The following is a 20,022-nucleotide window of genomic DNA, read 5'->3' as shown; positions in this document are numbered from 1 at the left end:
ACATTTAAAAACAACAGATGTTGACCAAAGTGCTTTACAAAAAGACCAGCATACAAAATCTACACTTATATATAAAAATAAGCAAAATATATAAAACAGATTCAAATTAATTAATTGCAATCAAAAAGCAAGAGACAGAAGATGATTTTTTAAATGAGACTTAAAAGAGCCAAGTGAAGAACACGACCTAATTATGTAAAGGCAGACCATTCCACAGACGGGGGGCTGTGGCAGAAAAAGCCCTGTCACCTCTTGATTTCAACCATGTTTTGGGGACAACTAGCTGAAATTTGTTTTCCAACTTAATTGGCCTTAGTTAGAAATGAAAATTGGGTTGACGTCAGAACCCAACGTCAAATAGACGTCAATGTCCAACATCAGGCAGACGTTGGATTTTGGTTAGAAATGAAAATTGGGTTGACGTCAGAACCCAACGTCAGACAGACATCAATGTCCAACATCAGGCAGATGTTGGATTTTGATTGGTTTAATTCCACAACCTAAAACCAACTAAAGATCAATGTCTACAGATATTACACTTTGACGTTGTATGGACATCACATTATGACGTTAATATGATGTTTCCAAATATTTAAACCAACCAAAGATCACTCTCTACTGATGTTAGACTTTGACATTGTATGCATGTCATAATATGATGTTACAATGATGCTGGATATTGGTTGGTTAATGCCACAAATTTAAACCAACCGAATATCAGCGTCTACTGACGTTAGGTATTGACGTTGTATGGATGTCACATTATGACATAAAGATGACGTTGGACTTTGGTTAGTTAATTCCACAACCAAACCAACCATCCACATTCAACCAAAGATCAACGTCTACTGATGTTATACTGACGTTGTATGGACGTCTATTATGACGTTAATCTGACTTTGGATTTTGCTCCCCTAACGTCACAACCAAAATATAACCAAACACCTACATCATATGATGTTGTGTGCCTTCTGGGTATTGAACAAAATCAATAATACATTTGCAGTCACACCCATGCACTGACAATCGTAACATGGCACTCTTGCTTCTGTGACATTATTAAACTAGAGTAGTCAACATTTGTAATAGATCACAAAAGTTTTTTTAAAAATTGTCCCAAGAAAAGGATTGGGTGTTGTTTAATAGTCTTAGGACAACATTGTATCATATCATATCATATCATATCATATCATATCATATCATATCATATCATATCATATCATATCAAATCATTAAAGAAAATGATATTTTTAGCTTTCATGACTTGGCTTTTAAGCTCACTCTAGCTTCATATTAATAGTCTTTATGTTAGTTTTTACGAAGTCAGTGGCATACTAGATACGGTCTGTCAACATAATGTCTGTGACCAATTATGATGTTATTATACACAATTAAAATTGGTCACCCGTAAAACTGTTTCATTTTAAAGAAGAAATTACTGCTTTTATTTCATAAAGAACAGATTAAATTTATTTCTGAAGATGAAATTCAGCTTGAGAAGTGCATTTAAGATTGCAACATTACTATTTTTATTGTATTTTTACCAAATTAATGGAGATTTGAACATATATGTGTGTATATACACTACCTGACAAAAGTCTTGTCGCCTATCCAAGTTTTAGGAACACCAAATAATAACCTGACTTCTAGTTCATCATTTGGTATCAGAGGTGTGTTATATGAAAGGCAAAGGTCTCTAGATTACGCATATTTTACCAAAATAAAATATGATCATGTCTTGATTTTTAATTATTTAATTACGACAGTAAGGTCTGACTTTGCCTATACAAAAGTCTTGTCAGAAATAATGTACAGTATAGAATATAAAGTCATGGTGCAGTGGAAAAATAATTAATATTGTGCGTGACTCCCATGAGCTTGGGGGCCTGCATCAATACATCTCTGCAATAACTTATTTATAAAGGTATGGTATCTGGTATGACAAAGAAAGCATTCTTGCAAGACTTCCAGAGTTCATCAAGGTTTTTTGGATTTATCTTCAATGCCTCCTTCGTTTTACCCCAGACATGCTCAATAATGTTCATCTCTGGTGACTGGGCTGACCAATCCTGGAGCACCTTGACCTTCTTTGCTTTCAGGAACTTTGATGTGGAGGCTGAAGTATGGGAAGGAGTGCTATCCTGCTGAAGAATTTACCCTCTCCTGTAGTTTGTAATGTGCAAATGGGCAGCACAATTGTCTTGATACCTCAGGCTGTTGATGTTGCCATCCACTCTGCAGATCTCTCGCACACCCCCATACTGCATGTAACCCCAAACCATGATTTTTTCATCACCAAGGTCCATGCAGGTTCCAATAGGTCTTCAGCTGTATTTGTGATGATTGGGATGCAGATGATTTATCAGAATAACCTACCTTCTGACACTTTTCAAATGACCAACTAGAAGTCAAGTTATTATTTGTTGCTCTTACAACTGTGATCAATGACAAGACTTTTATATATATATAATATTTTCCCATTTGTCTGAATCTAGAGCAGTGTGGATGTCCAGAGTAGGTCTCTGTCTCCTGCTCTTCGTGCTGTCGTCTGGACACTGTTGTCTTGTGGGATTCTGCTGGCTCTCTTCTTCCTTATTTTCACACTGCGCTTCAAAAACAACAGGTACTGAATCCTTAAACGTAACTTAGGGCTCATTTGTTACTTTACAGTTGGTTTATGTTCGCTAACTACAGTAGTCAACCTGAGTTTTGATTGTGTACCTCTGACACAGGATAGTGAAGATGTCCAGTCCCAATCTGAATGTGCTGACCCTCTGCGGCAGCGTCCTTACATACAGCAGCGGCTTCTTATTCGCCATGGAGGAGAAATCACTGCTGTCAGGAGCAGGAGCAGGAGCAAGAGCTGTATTGCAGGTACATTTTGATAAACACCAATAAGTGGATATCTCAGCTTATTGAAATACTCTTCGGTCCTAGTTTACATGCAAACCAATAACCCGACAGAGCTAGCAGACAAAACTTTTACATCGAAATGTAATAATTTCCAAATCTAACTTCAGTAGTTTATTAGTTATGTCAGTTGTCATATTCAAGAAATAATTTAAAAGCAAAGAACAATATTCCAAGATGTCAGGGGAAAACATGTGGCTCATATACTTATTTCTCAAGATGATAAAATGGATTTAGATATCTTTGGGTCAAGAAAACGTGTGTCGTATATTTCCTCCTTTACTGCAAAAATATTTACTGTCTGGATGCATTTTGATCTACAGTGAGAATTCCTGTCTAATATCACACATGCACACTTCAATTAATGACTTTAATTGAAGTCATTAATTAGAGAAATTGGAGTTGAGGGTAAAAATATGGCTGTGACAATGGGTTTATGCATAAGATATTTACCACACTCTGAAAAAGAAAAACAGCTTACATGACCATGAGCATTGTGGTTTTATTATGCATAATCAGGTAAAGAATGTACATATAAACTCACTAACACACACATACACACGCACAGCTATTTTTATAAGCATTTCCTATAGATGTAATAAATTTTATACTGTATGTAGTATCCCATTAACTCAACCCTACCCCTCAACCTGACCCTCACAGGAAACAATGCGCATGTTTAGATTTTCAATATACTTCATTCTTATGAGCTATTTTCTACATGGGGTTCAAAAATAAATATAAATTTCCAAAATCTACTGGTATTGCGCCACTAGTACAGTATTTGGTCCCCACAACATTAGGAATACAAGGTACACTCAGAAAATGACGTTTGCAGTTTGTTCAAACTACTAATATAAAATAAGCTGAAACTAAAAAGTTTTTTAATTTAACTAATAAGTTAATTTAATTCCTTCTCAATTGTGTGATCCTAATCAATTGTGTGGAACCCAGCATCTTTTATAGGGTATGCACACACACACACACACACACACACACACACGCACACACACACGCACACACACACGCACACACACACACACACACACACACACACACACACACACACACACACACACACACACACACACACACACACACACACACACACACTGTCCAAAGTGCAATTAAATCAATCTGATGTAGTTGTAAAATAATATGTAATTTGTAAAGTAATATTTGTAAGATTTATTTGGTACCATTTTATCTTTGAGTTTTTTTATGTTTGTTTTTAGGTTATAATATAATAATAAATAAAGATTATTCATAAAATTGTTGATCACACCTAACGCGCTTTTCCATTCTAAAAATGCGAGGCGCACCACACTGCCTTTTTTGTTGACAAGAAAAAAATAAGCGTGGTGTGCCTTTTATCTCGCTGGACAATGACTGAATCAGCTGGGTATTGTGCGCGAGTGTTGCTGTTGATATTGTTATAATTTTAATATTTAATAATATTGTAATTTTCAGGATTTGTGAAGTCATTACAGCTCCAGATAACTCAAAACAGTAACCACTAGTCTCTCCTCCATCTTCAAAAGTCTCAAACGATGCAGGCACCTCAAAGGAAACCCTGCCTCTGCTTTCAATTGATTGGAGAATGAAAGACGCGACTGACAAAACATGCTTTTTCCCAGTGTTGCCAACTTAGCGACTTTGTCACTATATTTAGCATAACTTTTTAGACCCCCCTAGTGACAAATTTTCAAAAAAGAGACTAGCAACAAATCTAGCGATTTTTTTGTGTGTTACTGGAGATTTTTATAGACTGTCATGTAGGGCTGCCCCCGACTAAAGATATTCCTAGTCGACTAACACTCCTGCATTTTAGCGATTAATCAAATAATCGTTCATTTATGATGTTAATATAATAACTTGCGTATATACTAGGAATATAGTCCAAGTTGAAGTTTAACACTTCCATATGACAGAAAATGCTAAAGCATGATATTAGCGCATTCAAAACGAAAATTAAGCGCTTAAAACGGAATAGTAAAGCGTTTAAAGTATACAGTGCTTACACAAAAAAATCAGTGGCCGGAACGTTATAGGCTAATTATGACATAGAAACAGCAATCAGACTGCCTGTGCATTTTAATTATTTATTATCAAAAATACAAACTGTAACAGTTACATGTCAAACAAACAAACAAAAAAAAAAAACAGTTTTTAATAAAATAAACTAAAATTCGTTCTTTAAAATAAATCAAATAAACTTATTTTAATTTTTCAAACTTATATAATTTTTATATTGTTCAAAAGGAAAATTAACAAAAACGAACAACTTAATAAATGCACATCGCACAACGCCAAAACTTAGAACAAAAAAGGCGGCGGCAAACAAATTAACAGCCTAAATATTTGATTAAATTGTTTAGTACAACTATATTTAAGACAAAATGTGGAACAAATAATTTAAAGAACACTAATACAAATCAAAAATATCAGAGCAAAGCCACAAACTGCCATTAGGACGACGGATGAGTCTTGACTTGAAACAACAAATTAAAAACATCAGACTAATTTTTCTAACAGAATAAAAAACAACTTCTGCATTATATAAAAACGAAAAAATAAAAATAATATGTATTTATTTATTTGTATAGCCTACCCGATATAAAAAATACCCGTTTTTTATATATATAGCCTAACGGATAGCAAACAGAAACACTACAAAAAGGAAATTAAGCATTCTTACCTAAGCTTTCAATTCGATTTTATTTTTTTCATATTATGCGAGAGGAACACCAGCTTGTCCACATTGCTGGGAAGAAGGGAGCTTCTCGACTTGTTCACAATGAAGCCGGCCTTTGAAAAGATGCGCTCTGATGGAGTGGATGTGGAAGGGATACAGTGGAGGCGTTTAGCTGCTTTAGCGAGCTTTGGATATCGATGTTCATTTTTTAGCCACCATGCCAATGGTCCCGAATCAACCTTTGTTTTATCTGCCAAGTACATTTTTAGTTCATCCTTCTCTTCTGCATGCTCCTCCTCATCAATGGCCATAAGCATGGATATCTCGGCCTGCTTTTCCTTTTTCGGTTCGGGCTTACCCTCCTCTGCTGGGCTAATGCTGCCATGCTCGCTTTCTGGCGCAGATTCTGTAGATAAACTTTCTGCCAGATCCGACACTGTGGAGTACGCATCTTCTCGTTCGTGTTGGTCAAAGAATGACAAGCTCTTAAAACGTGGGTCTAAGACAGCAGCTTGTATATAAATGCTGGTCGCAATATTTTCCGTCATTTGCCATCTCGTGTCGATTTCTTTTGCTAGTTCTGTCTTTAGTGCTTTTGTGGTGGGACTGTCTTCGTTGCGCAGCACCAAATGGCGTCTCTTCATGTTTATTAACATGGGCAGTGTGGCAGATAGGGATGCGTTTAAATCCTGAGAAAGCAGCTCAGTGAGAGTGATCATAGGCTTTAGCACTGCTACAGTGTCCTCCGCTGTCAGCCAATGTGCTGTTGTGAGATCTAGGCCTCGTTCAGACCGTTTGGTAATTTCAGGGTCTGACAGCACAGCTGTAACTGGCCATCTCTGTTCCAAGAGTCTCTCCAGCATGAAGTACGTGGAGTTCCATCTTGTAGAGACATCTTGGATAAGTTTGTGTTCTGCAACATTCTGCTGCTTCTGTTTATGAGTCAGAGCTGTTGTAGCCTTGGTACTTTTCTTGAAATGCCCTACAAGGCGTCTAGCAGCAGCGATGCATCGACATATGGGGTCAGTTTTAAGAGCCACGTTTATGCATAACTGTAACGTGTGCCCCGCACAACGGACGCCCTTCGCATTACCCCAGGATGGATCATTAGAAATCAGTTCTGTGCACAACACCATATTAGCGGCATTGTCATGTACGACTGCTACCCTCTTTTCTCCAGGTATTTTAAATTCTTCCATCACTTCACTGAGTCGCTCTTTTATATTGGTTGCTGTGTGGCTCTCCTCCAGCACTTTTGTTTCCAACACAAAAGAATGTAGTTGCCAATCTTCAGACATGAAGTGTGCAGTAACGGTCATGTAACCCTCACTCTGGATAGAGGTCCACGTGTCTGTTGTAAAGCTGACTGCTGTACAACTTTGTATTTTCTTAACAAGAATTTCTTTAGTCGTGTTGAACTTGCTTGTTAAGCCATGCATTATTGTGTCGCATTTGGGAATGGTGTAGCCTGGTTCGAGGAATTTAAACATTTCTTTGAACCCGTCACCACGGACAACGTTGATTGGTCTCATATCAAGCGCAATGAAATCGACGATTTTCTCTGTGATTTCTCGCTTTCTTTTCTCACTTAGAGGGGGTCTCAAAACTAAACTCTGCTGCTTCATTGTTGACTGCGAAGTTGAAGCGCACGACGCCATATCATCGCTGCTATATTGTGGATGAGCCTAGAGACAAATGCATGTCAAAAACCATGAATATGATTTAACTTAACAGCGCAAATGTGTTTATATCCTTATTGTTAAAACGAGGGGCCATGTGAGGTGGTTAACGTTACTACTTACATGTTTTAAATGATAAGACATATTTGATGTTGACGAGTGATAGGCAAATGTTTGCCTGCAGAGTTTGCAAACAGCCTTTTTAGGGTCGTCCTTCGCCTTTTCAAAATGATCCCACACTTTGGACTTTTTTCCTGACATAATTATTAGCGTCAGCCAGACACCTCTCCCACAAGTGCGCTTTGGTATACCGTGAGGCACGAGATCGCGTTGATCTCTCGTTGCTGATGTCATACACTGACTGCGCAGCCCTTGATTGCGTAATTTCACGTGATTTTTTTTTTTTTTTGCAACTAACCGACTAATGAAAATGTATTCGACCAAGCCCTCTTCATATCGACTAAAGTTTAGTCGACTATTTGGGGGCAGCCCTACTGTCATGAGTCCATACTGTACCGTCCCTACTCTTCTCAACGAGCTGAGGGTGATGCCCCTCCCCCGCCTCAGGCGGCCCAGTCAGTCCTCGTACAGCAGTCTCTCCCACCTGCAGCCTGAGAGCAGATCACTCCTCTGCATACCAATGGCCAATGATTTAGCACCGGCAGTGTGAGGTATTTCCATTGTACAGTCAAACCCATCTGCTTCTTCTTTATTTTAACTATTTAATTTGACAGTTTATTCTTTTCTTGTTCACAATCACAGATATTTTAGTGACAGTTTCGGAACTTGTCTGAGTTTTTTACGTCTGAGAGATTTCTGCAAATTCACTTCACATCTATATTGATATACTGTATGCAAACAGAAATAAATTTAGTTAAATTAACATGCTTACATAAAGTGTAGTGCAATATAAATACTAATAATATAAAGACCCCTTTTTTAACCAACAAACAGAAACGGTAGAACGTGATGATGTCAGTCATATGCAAATTGATTTATGATGTAATCTAGCGACTTTTAGTGACTTTTTTCGGGCAGAGAGCTTAGCGCCTCAGTGCTTTTCCCCTCAGAGTTGACTAATTTCAACTGCGAGCGCACAGCCTGCAATGGCAAAAACTCGAGGCACATGCGCAAGACACTCTTAGCCGTTAGTAAACCATTCAAAAGATCAAAGCAAAAAACGTGTTCGATGTGATCAGCCCCTAAAGCAACTTGCTGCACTGCTTTTTTGAGTTCACTCAACTTACAGTAAATTGAGTCAGTACTTGGGCTAAAAGTTGAGTCAACTCAAATAAAAAGCTGTGCCACAAGATGCCTTACAATTTTAAGTTGTCAACTTTTTATTTTTATATTTTGCAGTGTATGACTAAAACTATAGGTTGTTGAATGCTTGATTCTGATTGGCTGATGATCATTTTAGGTGTAAGCTGAATGACTTTTTGAAGCCAAATAAGTTAAAAATCCAAATCAACTAAAAAGGCTTTGAATGAGATATGGAAGAAACTACTAGCAATACACATACATGCAGTTTGAGGACAAAAACCTCAAAAAAACACAGCTGAATAGTATCTTTAGGTGTGGTGACTGTAGCAAACACTGAATAAATTACTCTTGTCTGTTGGATTAAAGGAAATAAATTCAACGGCCCATCGTAATGTACTTGGGATATGTTGTTAAATGTTTAATTTATCTGCTTTGTAATAACCAATGACGCTAACATGGCACTAAACACAAATACATCAACTAATGGAGGTTTGGAAATTAAAGCCCCTTTCTTTCTGTACCTGTCTTTGACAAAGTATATCTGAAACGTTCCTAAATCACAGCTGGTCTTTTGTTTAGCTGGCTTATATTGCTCTGAAACACTAAACAGCTGTTTGTAATTTACAACACCATAAATCCTCTGTTAATGCACCGAGCATGTTTAACAGAACTCTTGTTTACTTTAAGCTGCAAGGCGACTTAAACCATACATCTGTGAATGATTACATTACATTGTTTACACCAGACATGGCTCAGAATTTAGTTGAATATGCTTGTGGGTGTGAGTTTGTACCTTGAATTCCTTACATTGCAGGGTCCTCATAATATCTCTACAAGTATAGCAATACCAGTTCATTTTTGATCTTCAGGGACATTTGTTTGGTCTCGATAAAGAAAATGGCTCATAAATCACACAGAAAGAAGTATTTTGAAACTGTAAACATGCTGACTGTTTCCTGTACAGTAAGTGTTGAGTTGAGGGGTAAATTTGGGGTGATAGAATAAAGATAACTGTATTAGGACCCCATGTTAATAAAGGGATTAAGCCAAAAACAAAATGAATGAATGAATGAATGAATGAATGAATGAATGAATGAATGAATGAATGAATGAATGAATGAATGGTAATATTAAAAATGCTGGTTGCACTTTTTTTTAAAGGTATGTGTACATAACGTGTTCTTTTACAGTTTACGGTTCAGGGCTATGGTTTTAGGAATAGTACTTAGTTATTATCCAGTTTATGTAATGACTATTTTAGTAAAGTTGAAAAATATATATGTATGAACTCCATGATTCATTCATAAGAACACATTTTGCAGAATACTAACACTTAAGATTCAAAGCATTGTGGGTTATGTTTTAGGCCCACACGGAATCTGCACACGCAGAATTACGCAGATTTCCAGCCCATCATTAATTTTGTTTATTTACTTGAGTAAATGTGTTTAAATCTATATTTATTCAGTTTTTAAATTACTGTAATATTATTGACTAATATGAAAATGTTCATCTGATTTATGTACAATGCAGTTTGTACAGTAATATTTTCTGTCTTTTAGTACATATATTGTATGAGAGACTTGCTTTGTTTACAAAATAAAGTGGATCTAATTGGATTTGCATTTTAAACATTAAATAAAAGTAAAAAAAATTATAAATTTTTTTATTTCACATATTAAGGTTTTAGTTATGATGCTCCCAAAATAATTTCGCAGAAATCCGCAGATTTTTACCAAAATTCTTCGCAAAAATAGCAAAAAACATCCGCATATTCCGTCTGGCCCTAGTTATGTTATAGTATTTAACACAATACCATTTTATTAATTACAATACAAAACATTTTTATTAATGTGAGATTCAACAGAAGTCAAGTCTGTTCTGGTTGAAAACAGATGCGTGAATGACAATAATATTTTTGCCTCAAAAATAGTTTTGAATGATCAATAATTTAATATAAACTAAAGTAAGTAAAAATAAAGTCATTTTCAGTAACAAATTTAACTCTCCCTGCAATTTAACCCTATTGTTGAGGACTGTAGTTAAATTGAATTGTCCTCTTAAGTTTTCATATCATATCATGCATATCATAGCAAAATGTTGATGCTTGAGCAACATGGAAAAAAAGTAGAAAGTCAACTCTAAAGCCCAATGTGCATTGTCAGAAGACACCTGTAACTTTATTCAATTGAAGTGCATTATAATTAAAGTTTTAGCACTTCATTGTACACTTAATAACTCAGTATATATAAATTCATAAATAAAATAATTAAAAATGATAATAAAACCAAAAATGTAAATAGACAATGAAAAAATAAAATTAAATTAAATTAAACATGTTTGAAACTGGGAAAACAGGGACATGGGGATAAAGTCCAAAAAAGTAAAAGAAAAAAAATTGGAAATGACTTCCATTTCTTATTTATAACCTTATCCATTACATTAAAAATGCCAGAGTAATCGGCGGTTCATTCTGTTGTGGCAACCCTTGATAAATCAGAGACTAAACCGAAGGATTGAGGTAGAATATAACCTTACAAAAAATATGACAACATAAATTTTTACATTGCTTTAACTTATTTTACTAAGTTAATCAGGTTTCAACTTTTTTTAAGTTATACAAAGTTTAATTTAATATTTTTGGTCAAGTTAAGATGACTACAAAAATTCATTTGATTGAACTAAAAATACTATAATTTTATATTGTGTTCTTTAGCCAGTTTTTTGTGCCTCAGTTTGTAGGTAGGTGCTTTATATAGACTTGTCTGGAATGCACATGAGATGATGATTAATGGGTTGAACGTTCAGGATAAGACTTTGAACATACTAAAAGCTCTTAAGAGCCAAGAAACCTGGCCATAGGTGAGTTCACAGGTCTAATATAGTGATACACATTTGATCATCTCTCCATCTGTTTACACTGACAGACAGAAAAAAACTTTATTTATTTTTTGTGTATGTACAGAACTTCCTGTCAGTGTGTATATTAACAGAAAATGAATGAAAATTTGTAACACTACAGTCAGAACCAAAATAATAATAAGTTGTTCTCATTTTAAATATGCTTTTATTTTCTGTCCCATCTCAGGCACGGATGTGGACACTATGTATTGGCAGCTCTCTGGTGTTTGGCCCTATTCTTGGGAAAACATGGCGGCTCTACAGAGTCTTCACTCAGCGTGTGCCTGACAAAAGAGTGGTGAGTTTTGATAGCTGTGTGTATATATTATGTTAGAAGTAAAGTAAAAACAGGAGTTTGTTATCGCAGAACAATCGGCGGCCGTATAAGATTGAAGAGCTTAATTCTGTGAAAACAACCATCCTGGATGTACTTTATCCTGCTTATTACACTTCTACCTGCCACAAAACATAAAAATTTGACACAAAACACTGTTCTGAGCTGTAATAGTTTAATAAATATTTTATTAAAAGCTAATCTGACTAAAACAAAATACACCTGATCGAGTATACAATAACGTTCGCATTATTCAGACACAAGATGGCGCCAAAAAGTCAAAAACGCAAAGTTGACAGAAACTACTAAAAAAATACATTCCACAAGATGGCGCCAAACAGTCAATTAGTAGTGAAAAAACATGGAGTGACAGACCGGCAGATATAAATATGAGTGTGGATGAAAGTGTATGGATTTGAATGTATCACTGGCGGTCAATGTATTTCAAAGTTCCTGGATGAGCCTGTGTTATTTAGGGATCGTTATCTCAGAATAACATCACATACCTTGAAATGTCCCAAATGATCAGAATGAGTGTTTCAGACAGTCGTGTATTAATGCTAAATATCACTGGCTTCACCTTGTTTCTTTGTTCGGTTGTGTTTCAGATCATTAGAGACATCCAGTTGATGGGTTTGGTTGCTCTGCTGGTCTTAGTGGACGTTGCTGTTTTAACAGCCTGGGGTTTGATGGATCCCATCAAGTGCTCTCGGTCTGTCAGTGCAATGGTGAAGGTAAACTCATTTGTTATCCAAGTATGCCTGTTTAAATGGATCATGCATGTCATGCTTCAAAAAGTTTGTGCTTCAATTGTGTGCTACATTTAAAATGCTAGTGAAACTATATATTTTTGTGGGGGAAAAAAAAAACAAATGTACTCAAACTCTTAATGAACTATGCCATGCAGTCATAGGCTGCGTCCGAAACCGACTACTACTCAGTAGGTACTGCATTTGAATTTAAACGTACTACTCAACCGTTAGAAAAGTACATTCTATACAGTATGAATGTGAGAAGTATGAATGGAATTTGGACGTACTACATCCGCCATTTTGTCATGGTCATATGACCTACCTGCATCAGTTGTGTCGCTTCAGTCCCATTCATGAATTCTCTTGAGGGGCATCATGGGATAGCACAGCGTGCATGGGATGCGCACTTCAGAATCTCGCCGGAAGTTGTAGGTCATCCGGGTACTTCTCGCATACTGATTTTCGAATTCTATGAATTCGGACATACTACTTGGCTCGCATACTGATTTTAGAGTACTGTATAGAATGGAAGTATGCGGTTTCGGATGCAGCCATAATTTCCTAAGCAAAGGGGCATAATAAAAGTCGTCTATAAAAATGTATGCAAACTCTAATGATTTATGGGTTGTGAAGTGTTGTTTCTTCTTTTTGTTAGGTTATAGATTTGGATTCATCCTACTCTCTGTCCCAGCTAGATTCATGTTCTTCTCTCTACTCACACCTGTGGATAATACTCATCTCTGTACTTAAGGTAATAGGAAATAATTACATAAATATATTATGCATTAAATATATGCAATGTGTTTTTTTGCTATTGCCAAAATAATTCCTATGCAAGACACAAATAAATAACGAGAAAAGTAAAGTTCATAGGCAAACTTTATGGTGTCTTGAAAAAGCCTCTTCTGAAAGTTTGAAGTAGTTTTAAAGTTTTAATAATTGAAGTAGTTTTTAAGAAGTTTGACACAGTCGGCATCGATAGATCATTAGTTTTATTTAGGCTAGAATAAAAGCAGTTTTAATTTTTTTAAAAACATTTTTAGGTCAAAATTATTAGCACCTTTAAGCTATATTTTTTCGATACTTGCCTAATTACCCTAACCTGCCTAGTTAACCTAATTACCCTAGTTAAGCCTTTAAATGTCACCTTAAGCTGTATAGAAGTGTCTTGAAAAATATCTAGTCAAATATTATTTACTGTCATCATGGCAAAGATAAAATAAATCAGTTATTAGAGTTATTAAAACTATTATGTTTTAGAAATGTGTTGAAAAAATATTCTCTCCATTAAACATAAATTGAAGAAAAAATAAACAGGGGGGCTAATAAAAAACTTCAACTGTATATGTTAGCATGTTTCTAGCATGGATTGGCATGTTTCTTGCTAGGCTGTTGATAGGGGATTCTGATTGGTTGTTAAGGTGTTGCTAAGTGGTTGCAAGGGTGTTCTGAATGGTTGCTAGGGTGTTCTGAGTGGTTGTTAAGGTGCTGCTAGGCCGTTGCTATGGTGTTCTGAGTATTTGCTAGGTGGTTGCTAAGGTGCTAGGGTTTTTCAGGTAGTTGTTAAGGTGTTGCTATGAGGTTGCTAGGGTGTATTGAGTAGTTGCTAAGGCATTGCTAGGGTGTTTTATCTGGTTGCTAAGATGTTGCTAGGTGGTTGCTAGGGTGTTCTGAGTGGTTGCTAGGTGATTGCTAAGGTGTTTTAGGTGGTTGCTAAGGTGTTGTTAGGAGATTGCTAAGATGTTCTAGGTCATTGCTAATGTGTTGCGAGGTGGTTGCTAGGGTGTTCTGAGTGGTTGCTAGGCAGTTGCTAAGGTGTTGCTAGGTGCTTGCTAAGGTGTTGGAAGGTGATTGCTAAGGTGTTGCAAGGCGGTTGCTAAGGCGTTCTGGGTAGTTGCTAGGCAGTTGCTAACATAAATTAGCATGGTTCTAGTATGAATGAGCATGTTACTAGTATGAATTTGTATGTTGTTAGTATGTCCAATGTAAACTCAATGGCAGTTTTTTACAATCGAATTCTTTGGGACAGTTGCTAGGGTGCCGTAAGTGGTTGCTATGGTGTGGCTAGTAAGTTGAAAGGTCATCAGTGATTTGGCAGATTGGTAGTCTGAGTAAAATGAGACCAACCTTAAGTCTGGTGCAAAGTTATGAGGTCAGAAAGTTGGTCCAATGTTAAGTCAATGGGACTTTTCAGAATTTTCCGGGTCAGTTTTCGGGAAACCGTAAGTAGGATCAGTTGGAAAAGATATAGCAACTAGTTTGGAGATTTGGAATATGTTTGGTGGTTGTAGTAGGAACAGTCTAGAAGGAGATGTGTTCTTAAAAAAGTCTAAGAAGAAGATTAATAAGTTTATGTAGTATAACAGTAAGTTGGCTTTCTCAAGCCACCATAATAATACTATAACCATAAAATTATATAAATAAACTGTAAACATTATGGACTTATTGTTTATTGCATGTTATTTTATATTTTGGTAATTGGTTTAAATTTCCAGAAATGCTTGAAAGATATTTTTCATTGTCACCCTTCATTTGGAATTCACACTAAATGCATTCAGGTATTGATTACAAGAACAACAAAATGCATCATGCTGAACTCTCTCTGTGGTATTACAGGGCAGCCTCCTCCTGTATGGCACGTATCTTGCCGGCCTGACGAGCAATGTGAGCTTACCTCCAGTAAACCAGTCCAAGACCATCATGGGTGCTGTCTGTCTGGTCACCATGTCAAGCACTGTGGCCGTGCCTGTCTCACTTTATCTCTACTCCTGGCCTAATGTGGTCTACAGCGTAATATCTGGAGCGATCTTCATCTGCACAATGACCATAAACTGTCTTCTCTTTGTGCCTCAGGTATGTCCTGGTCAATTCGCTACCAGTGATTTTCAGTCAAACTCTGGGTCAATTTTAGTCCAGACATTTCACTTTTTTCTAGTCTGAAACAACTTAAGAGGTTTGTGCTGAGCTACAACCAATCAATAATTCTACAACAGGAGGTGGAGCAGGTGATGAGTCAGCATCCAACATCAAATGTGTTTACACAATGTGCCCTGTCTGTTTGGAGAGGACACTGCTAATGTCAGCTCTTTATGACACTGGAGTTTGGGTAATATTACACCAGCTCTTTGAAGATAGATTAGAGCCAAGGATCCATTAGGGTCTGCCCTTTAAACAGTAGAAAAGTAGTTTGCTCTGACCTGTATCTTAAATAATATTAATAATAATAAGATAAATAAAATGGCAACACAGTGGCGCAGTAGGTAGTGATGTCGCCTCACAGCAAGAAGGTCGCTGGTTCTAGCCTCGGCTGGGTCAGTTGGTGTTTCTGTGTGAAGTTTCTTCCGGGTGCTTCGGTTTCCCCCACAGTCTAAAGACATGCGATACAGGTGAATTGGGTAGGCTAAATTGTCTGTAGTGTATGTGTGTGATTGAGTGCGTGTGGATGTTTCCCAGAGATGGATTGCAGCTGGAAGGGCATCCGCTGTGTAAAAAACATGCTGGATAAGTTGGTGGTGTGGCGACCCCGGATTAATAAGACTAAGCCGAAAAGAAAATGAATGAATGAAGTTAATTAAAATATAAATTGCACCCCCCCACCCATAATGGTACATTCCATTGTCAATTTATTAGTCCATTTTTTATGTGGGAAAATATTCAGTCAGTGATTTGAAACTGGCGTGTCTGAATCCACTTTTTGCTATTTGGATGGAAAAATACGCTCTGCACCCTGGTGCATGGTCTGACAGGGCTGTTCTTATTCTCTTAATGAGTTATGGGTGTGTTTTGAGCATAACGTGCATTCAACCAATCTCATCTCAGAGTCTCATCTCCCATTTCCTTTAAGAGTCAGTTGCGTCACGCCATGGTGCATTTACTATTTACATGGCGGACTTTGTAAGTGGTAAAACTGAATGCTTCACTAGCAAGAAAACAGTTAAACAAACCATCTGCAGCGCAAGGATAAAGATCGAGCCTCCTCCATTCGGCCTCTTTACATTGTCTTTTCTTTACTTTTAATCCTTTACTTTCTTGATAAGTAAATGGTGTTGCAGCACTCTACTGAAGACATTCATTAGCCTACATATTTAATTTAGTTTGTTAAAGAGCAGCTATGGTGAAAAATCTACTTTTCAAGCTGTTTGGACAGACATATGTTTAGGTATAGCGAATAGACCATCATATTGGGGTGATATAAACACACCCAGTCCTTTTTTTTCAATTTAACAACATAAAAACAGTGGACCAATTGGAGCGGTTTTAAGACCGACCGCAGCTTGACGTAGTAGTGCGGTCCCCCCGTCCACCGAATTGATTGACAGCTGCATATTAACATGTCTCCGTAGTAACGCATATAACCCTATCAACAAGACAGTAAATAAATTGAGTAAATTCATGAACTGTGAGTTTGTAATGTTTATCACAATCTCACAAAGTTTGGTTATAATTATTGAGGCGCATTGCTGTAATATTAATCCCTTTACATTGTGTCTTCACTTTATGCAGTTTAAAGATGAAAATGCTCAACAAATGTGTTGACTGATGAATTTGCACATGAATTCTTACATTAATTTTCACCACATGGTTTCATATTTATTTATTTTAAAATCTAGCTGACCCAGTGGAGACATTTTGAAGAGGAGACAAACTCTCATCCCAGTCAAATGGCCAAATACTTCAGTAGTCCCAGCAAAACCACAAACTCCATGTATAGCGAGGATGAGATCTACTATCTGCTTGGAGAAAATGACTCAATGAAAAGACTTATCAATGAGGTAATCGTGGTTGTAATCTGCTTTTTGAGTGTGTATGTTACATATTTATTTCACTGTAACCCTAATACAAAGAAATTGTTGCTTATATGTTGTATCAACAATAAGTTGAAATTGTTGCTTGACAAATATAATTTAGCTTTCATTAGCGAAACTGTTTTATTTAGTTCATATGTACTGTGTTGTGTGCTCAGGTTTGTGTTCGAATCAGGACTGTAAATTACGTTTTATCAATTGCGTTTTCAACTAGCTCTGCAAGTAGCTAAAAGTAAACAGGTTAACAAAGTTTCAAATTCTGTTTAAAGCTGTATTTAGCATTGTCCACGTTTGAATAGATCAACAAAAACAGGTACGTTAGGTCTTATGAGCAGGTGTAAACAAGGCACTAGAAACACAACACATAGACAAACAGACAGATAAAGGAAGTCTATTGAATTTTATTCAGCTTGATCATTGCCTAATGAAAGGCCATCAGTTGATATATACGCCAAAAGGCTGAGGGACTGTGAAGTGAATGATCCTTAAAATCTACAGGAGTACTTACGTACATGAAGAGGTGGTCTTGGTTTATTGGATTAATTCAAGTCAACAGTAAATATCCAAGCTCATTTGATGCTACTGATCTAAGTAAAGCAATGGAACTAGTTTTGTCCTTACAGTGAGTACCAGTTTGAGTAAGCGATGATGAATTCCAGTGTTGGGTGGGATAGCGGTGCGTTTTGCGTCACTAACCTACGAGTAAGGCTGGAGCCTTTGTTTTACATTTCCTCAAGGCACTGCTTTGTGATCTCACATCCTGTTAAATTGGCACCTAACCCATACATCTACTTAGTGAAATGAGCCATTCTGGATAATAACAGTGATTAAAGTGATGAGGTTTAAACCATTTTCCCCATGTGTCCTCTGTATTTGCAGAAAAATGCAGTTATTGATAGCCTACAGGAACAAGTGAACAATGCCAAAGATAAGCTGCTCAAACTGATGACTGCTAGCCAGCTCTTGGATGAGAGAGAAATGGACTCGTCCAACACTAACCTCAACTCCACCTCCACCCAAACCACAGTGGTATCTCCCGATTCTCCAAAACTTGTTCTAAAGAAATACTCAGAAGTTGCTCCCACCAGAGTTCTCTCTCCACCCCCCTATGTACCTCCTCCACCAATTCCCATTCATACTACCTCAAATTCAACATCCCCTGAAGGTCCAGGAGCTACAGATGATTCTTCACCACACCTGAGGACCCAAGGTAACTCTTTCCATGAAGTTGTAAGTCTAAAAGGAAACACAGAAGTTGCCTTCCCAACAGTGAACAATATTAGATACTCAGATCTTGGAAAAGAAATCTCTGAGAACCCACATGATGTGCCTTTGGATCAGGAGAAATTAGCAGAGAATTTTCCTCCTCCAGTTTCTGCTCAGTGTAATTCACCTCAGGTTGAGTCTCCAGTGCCTTCAGTCTTTGTCGAGCCTCCTGCCATTTCCCCAGCAGGCAGACTGGGCTTTGTGACCAATGAGCAGCTGGTGGAGATTTTGCAGGACCTGAGTGTAGATGCTGTAAGCAGCTCTGTCAAATCACCCGACAGGGCAAGGAGCCCATCCATAAAACCAGACGAACTGAGCCAGACACTTTCTCCTCAATCCCCTCTACAGTTCTTCTTCCCACCCATCTCACCTTATATCATGCGGAAACGCAGGCCTCCATTTTACTCTTCAAGAGGTGGACCTCCACCTTACTACTTTCCAGGCTCGATTCCTCCAGGGAGAAGGAGGGGACTTCCGGACCTTGAAAAGTTCAGGGATGAGGACCCTAAAATAAGTTCCACCAGTAACCCTCAAAGACATGACTTGTGGCATGAGGAAAGGAGGAGGAAGAGGGCAGAGAAAGCACAAACTCGGAGCAGCTCAGGACAGGACAGTTGGGAATGTTCTTCTCACAAATGTTCGATTACTCCTTTCATGGGACAGGTTCCTCAACCGGCCTCCGCTGGACTGATGGAGGAGGTTAAACACTCTAAGGAGCCATATGACTTTTCAGACTCAGACTCCAGCAGCTCGGAGGACTACTGTTACTACCAGCGGTCCTACTGTAGGGCATGTCATCACCCCTATGACTCTACAGACAGTCTCACCTCAGGGACATCGGACAGCGAGGATGAGGATTTCTACCGCTCATCACATCCTGTCGTGAACTTTAAAGTGGATGTCAAACCAACCTTTGTGTGAACAGACTAAAAATCATTGTTTGTTTTTTGAAGTGATGTGATACTTGGCTGGACCTTATTAAGTTATTGATATATATATATATATATATATATATATATATATATATATATATATATATATATATATATATATATATATATATATATATATATATATATATATATATATTTATATATATATTTATATATGCAAAAGTTAAAAATATTTTTTTTTCAATGTTTTTCAAAGAAGTTATGCTAATCAAGGCTGTGTTTATTTGTTCATGCAGTAAAAATACTGTAGTTGTAAGGTCTTCTGAATATGTAGTACATAATGTACATTTTGACTATAATAAAATAGAAAACAGATTTCTGGAGTTCTTTAAAGTAAAAAAATATTTATTTTACAATACAATTCCAAACAAATGCAGCCTTGTTGAGCATTTACACAATGGTGTTTAGGCACCTGAAGATTTACAAACTGGTTTCAGATGATGACATTATCATCTCAATGTAAA

At 37.0% G+C, this 20,022-nt stretch overlaps 1 protein-coding gene across 1 annotated transcript in view; it reads left to right on the top strand.

Moving 5' to 3' along the window:
• gpr156 (G protein-coupled receptor 156) overlaps positions 1–19,573 on the top strand; it is a 28,310-nt gene extending 8,737 nt beyond the window's left edge. The window contains exons 3-10 of the mRNA XM_056464948.1: positions 2,496–2,623; positions 2,733–2,874; positions 11,636–11,746; positions 12,391–12,516; positions 13,190–13,285; positions 15,151–15,387; positions 17,145–17,306; positions 18,219–19,573. Coding sequence (XP_056320923.1) covers positions 2,496–2,623; positions 2,733–2,874; positions 11,636–11,746; positions 12,391–12,516; positions 13,190–13,285; positions 15,151–15,387; positions 17,145–17,306; positions 18,219–19,526 — 2,310 coding nt within the window. The 3' untranslated portion in view covers positions 19,527–19,573. The remainder of the gene's footprint in view (positions 1–2,495; positions 2,624–2,732; positions 2,875–11,635; positions 11,747–12,390; positions 12,517–13,189; positions 13,286–15,150; positions 15,388–17,144; positions 17,307–18,218) is intronic.
• The last annotated feature ends 449 nt before the right edge of the window (positions 19,574–20,022 follow it).

This window comes from Danio aesculapii, chromosome 9 (genome assembly GCF_903798145.1).
Source record: "Danio aesculapii chromosome 9, fDanAes4.1, whole genome shotgun sequence".
In the NCBI taxonomy this organism is placed as follows: domain Eukaryota; kingdom Metazoa; phylum Chordata; class Actinopteri; order Cypriniformes; family Danionidae; genus Danio; species Danio aesculapii.
This window is presented reverse-complemented; position numbering and strand designations above follow the sequence as displayed.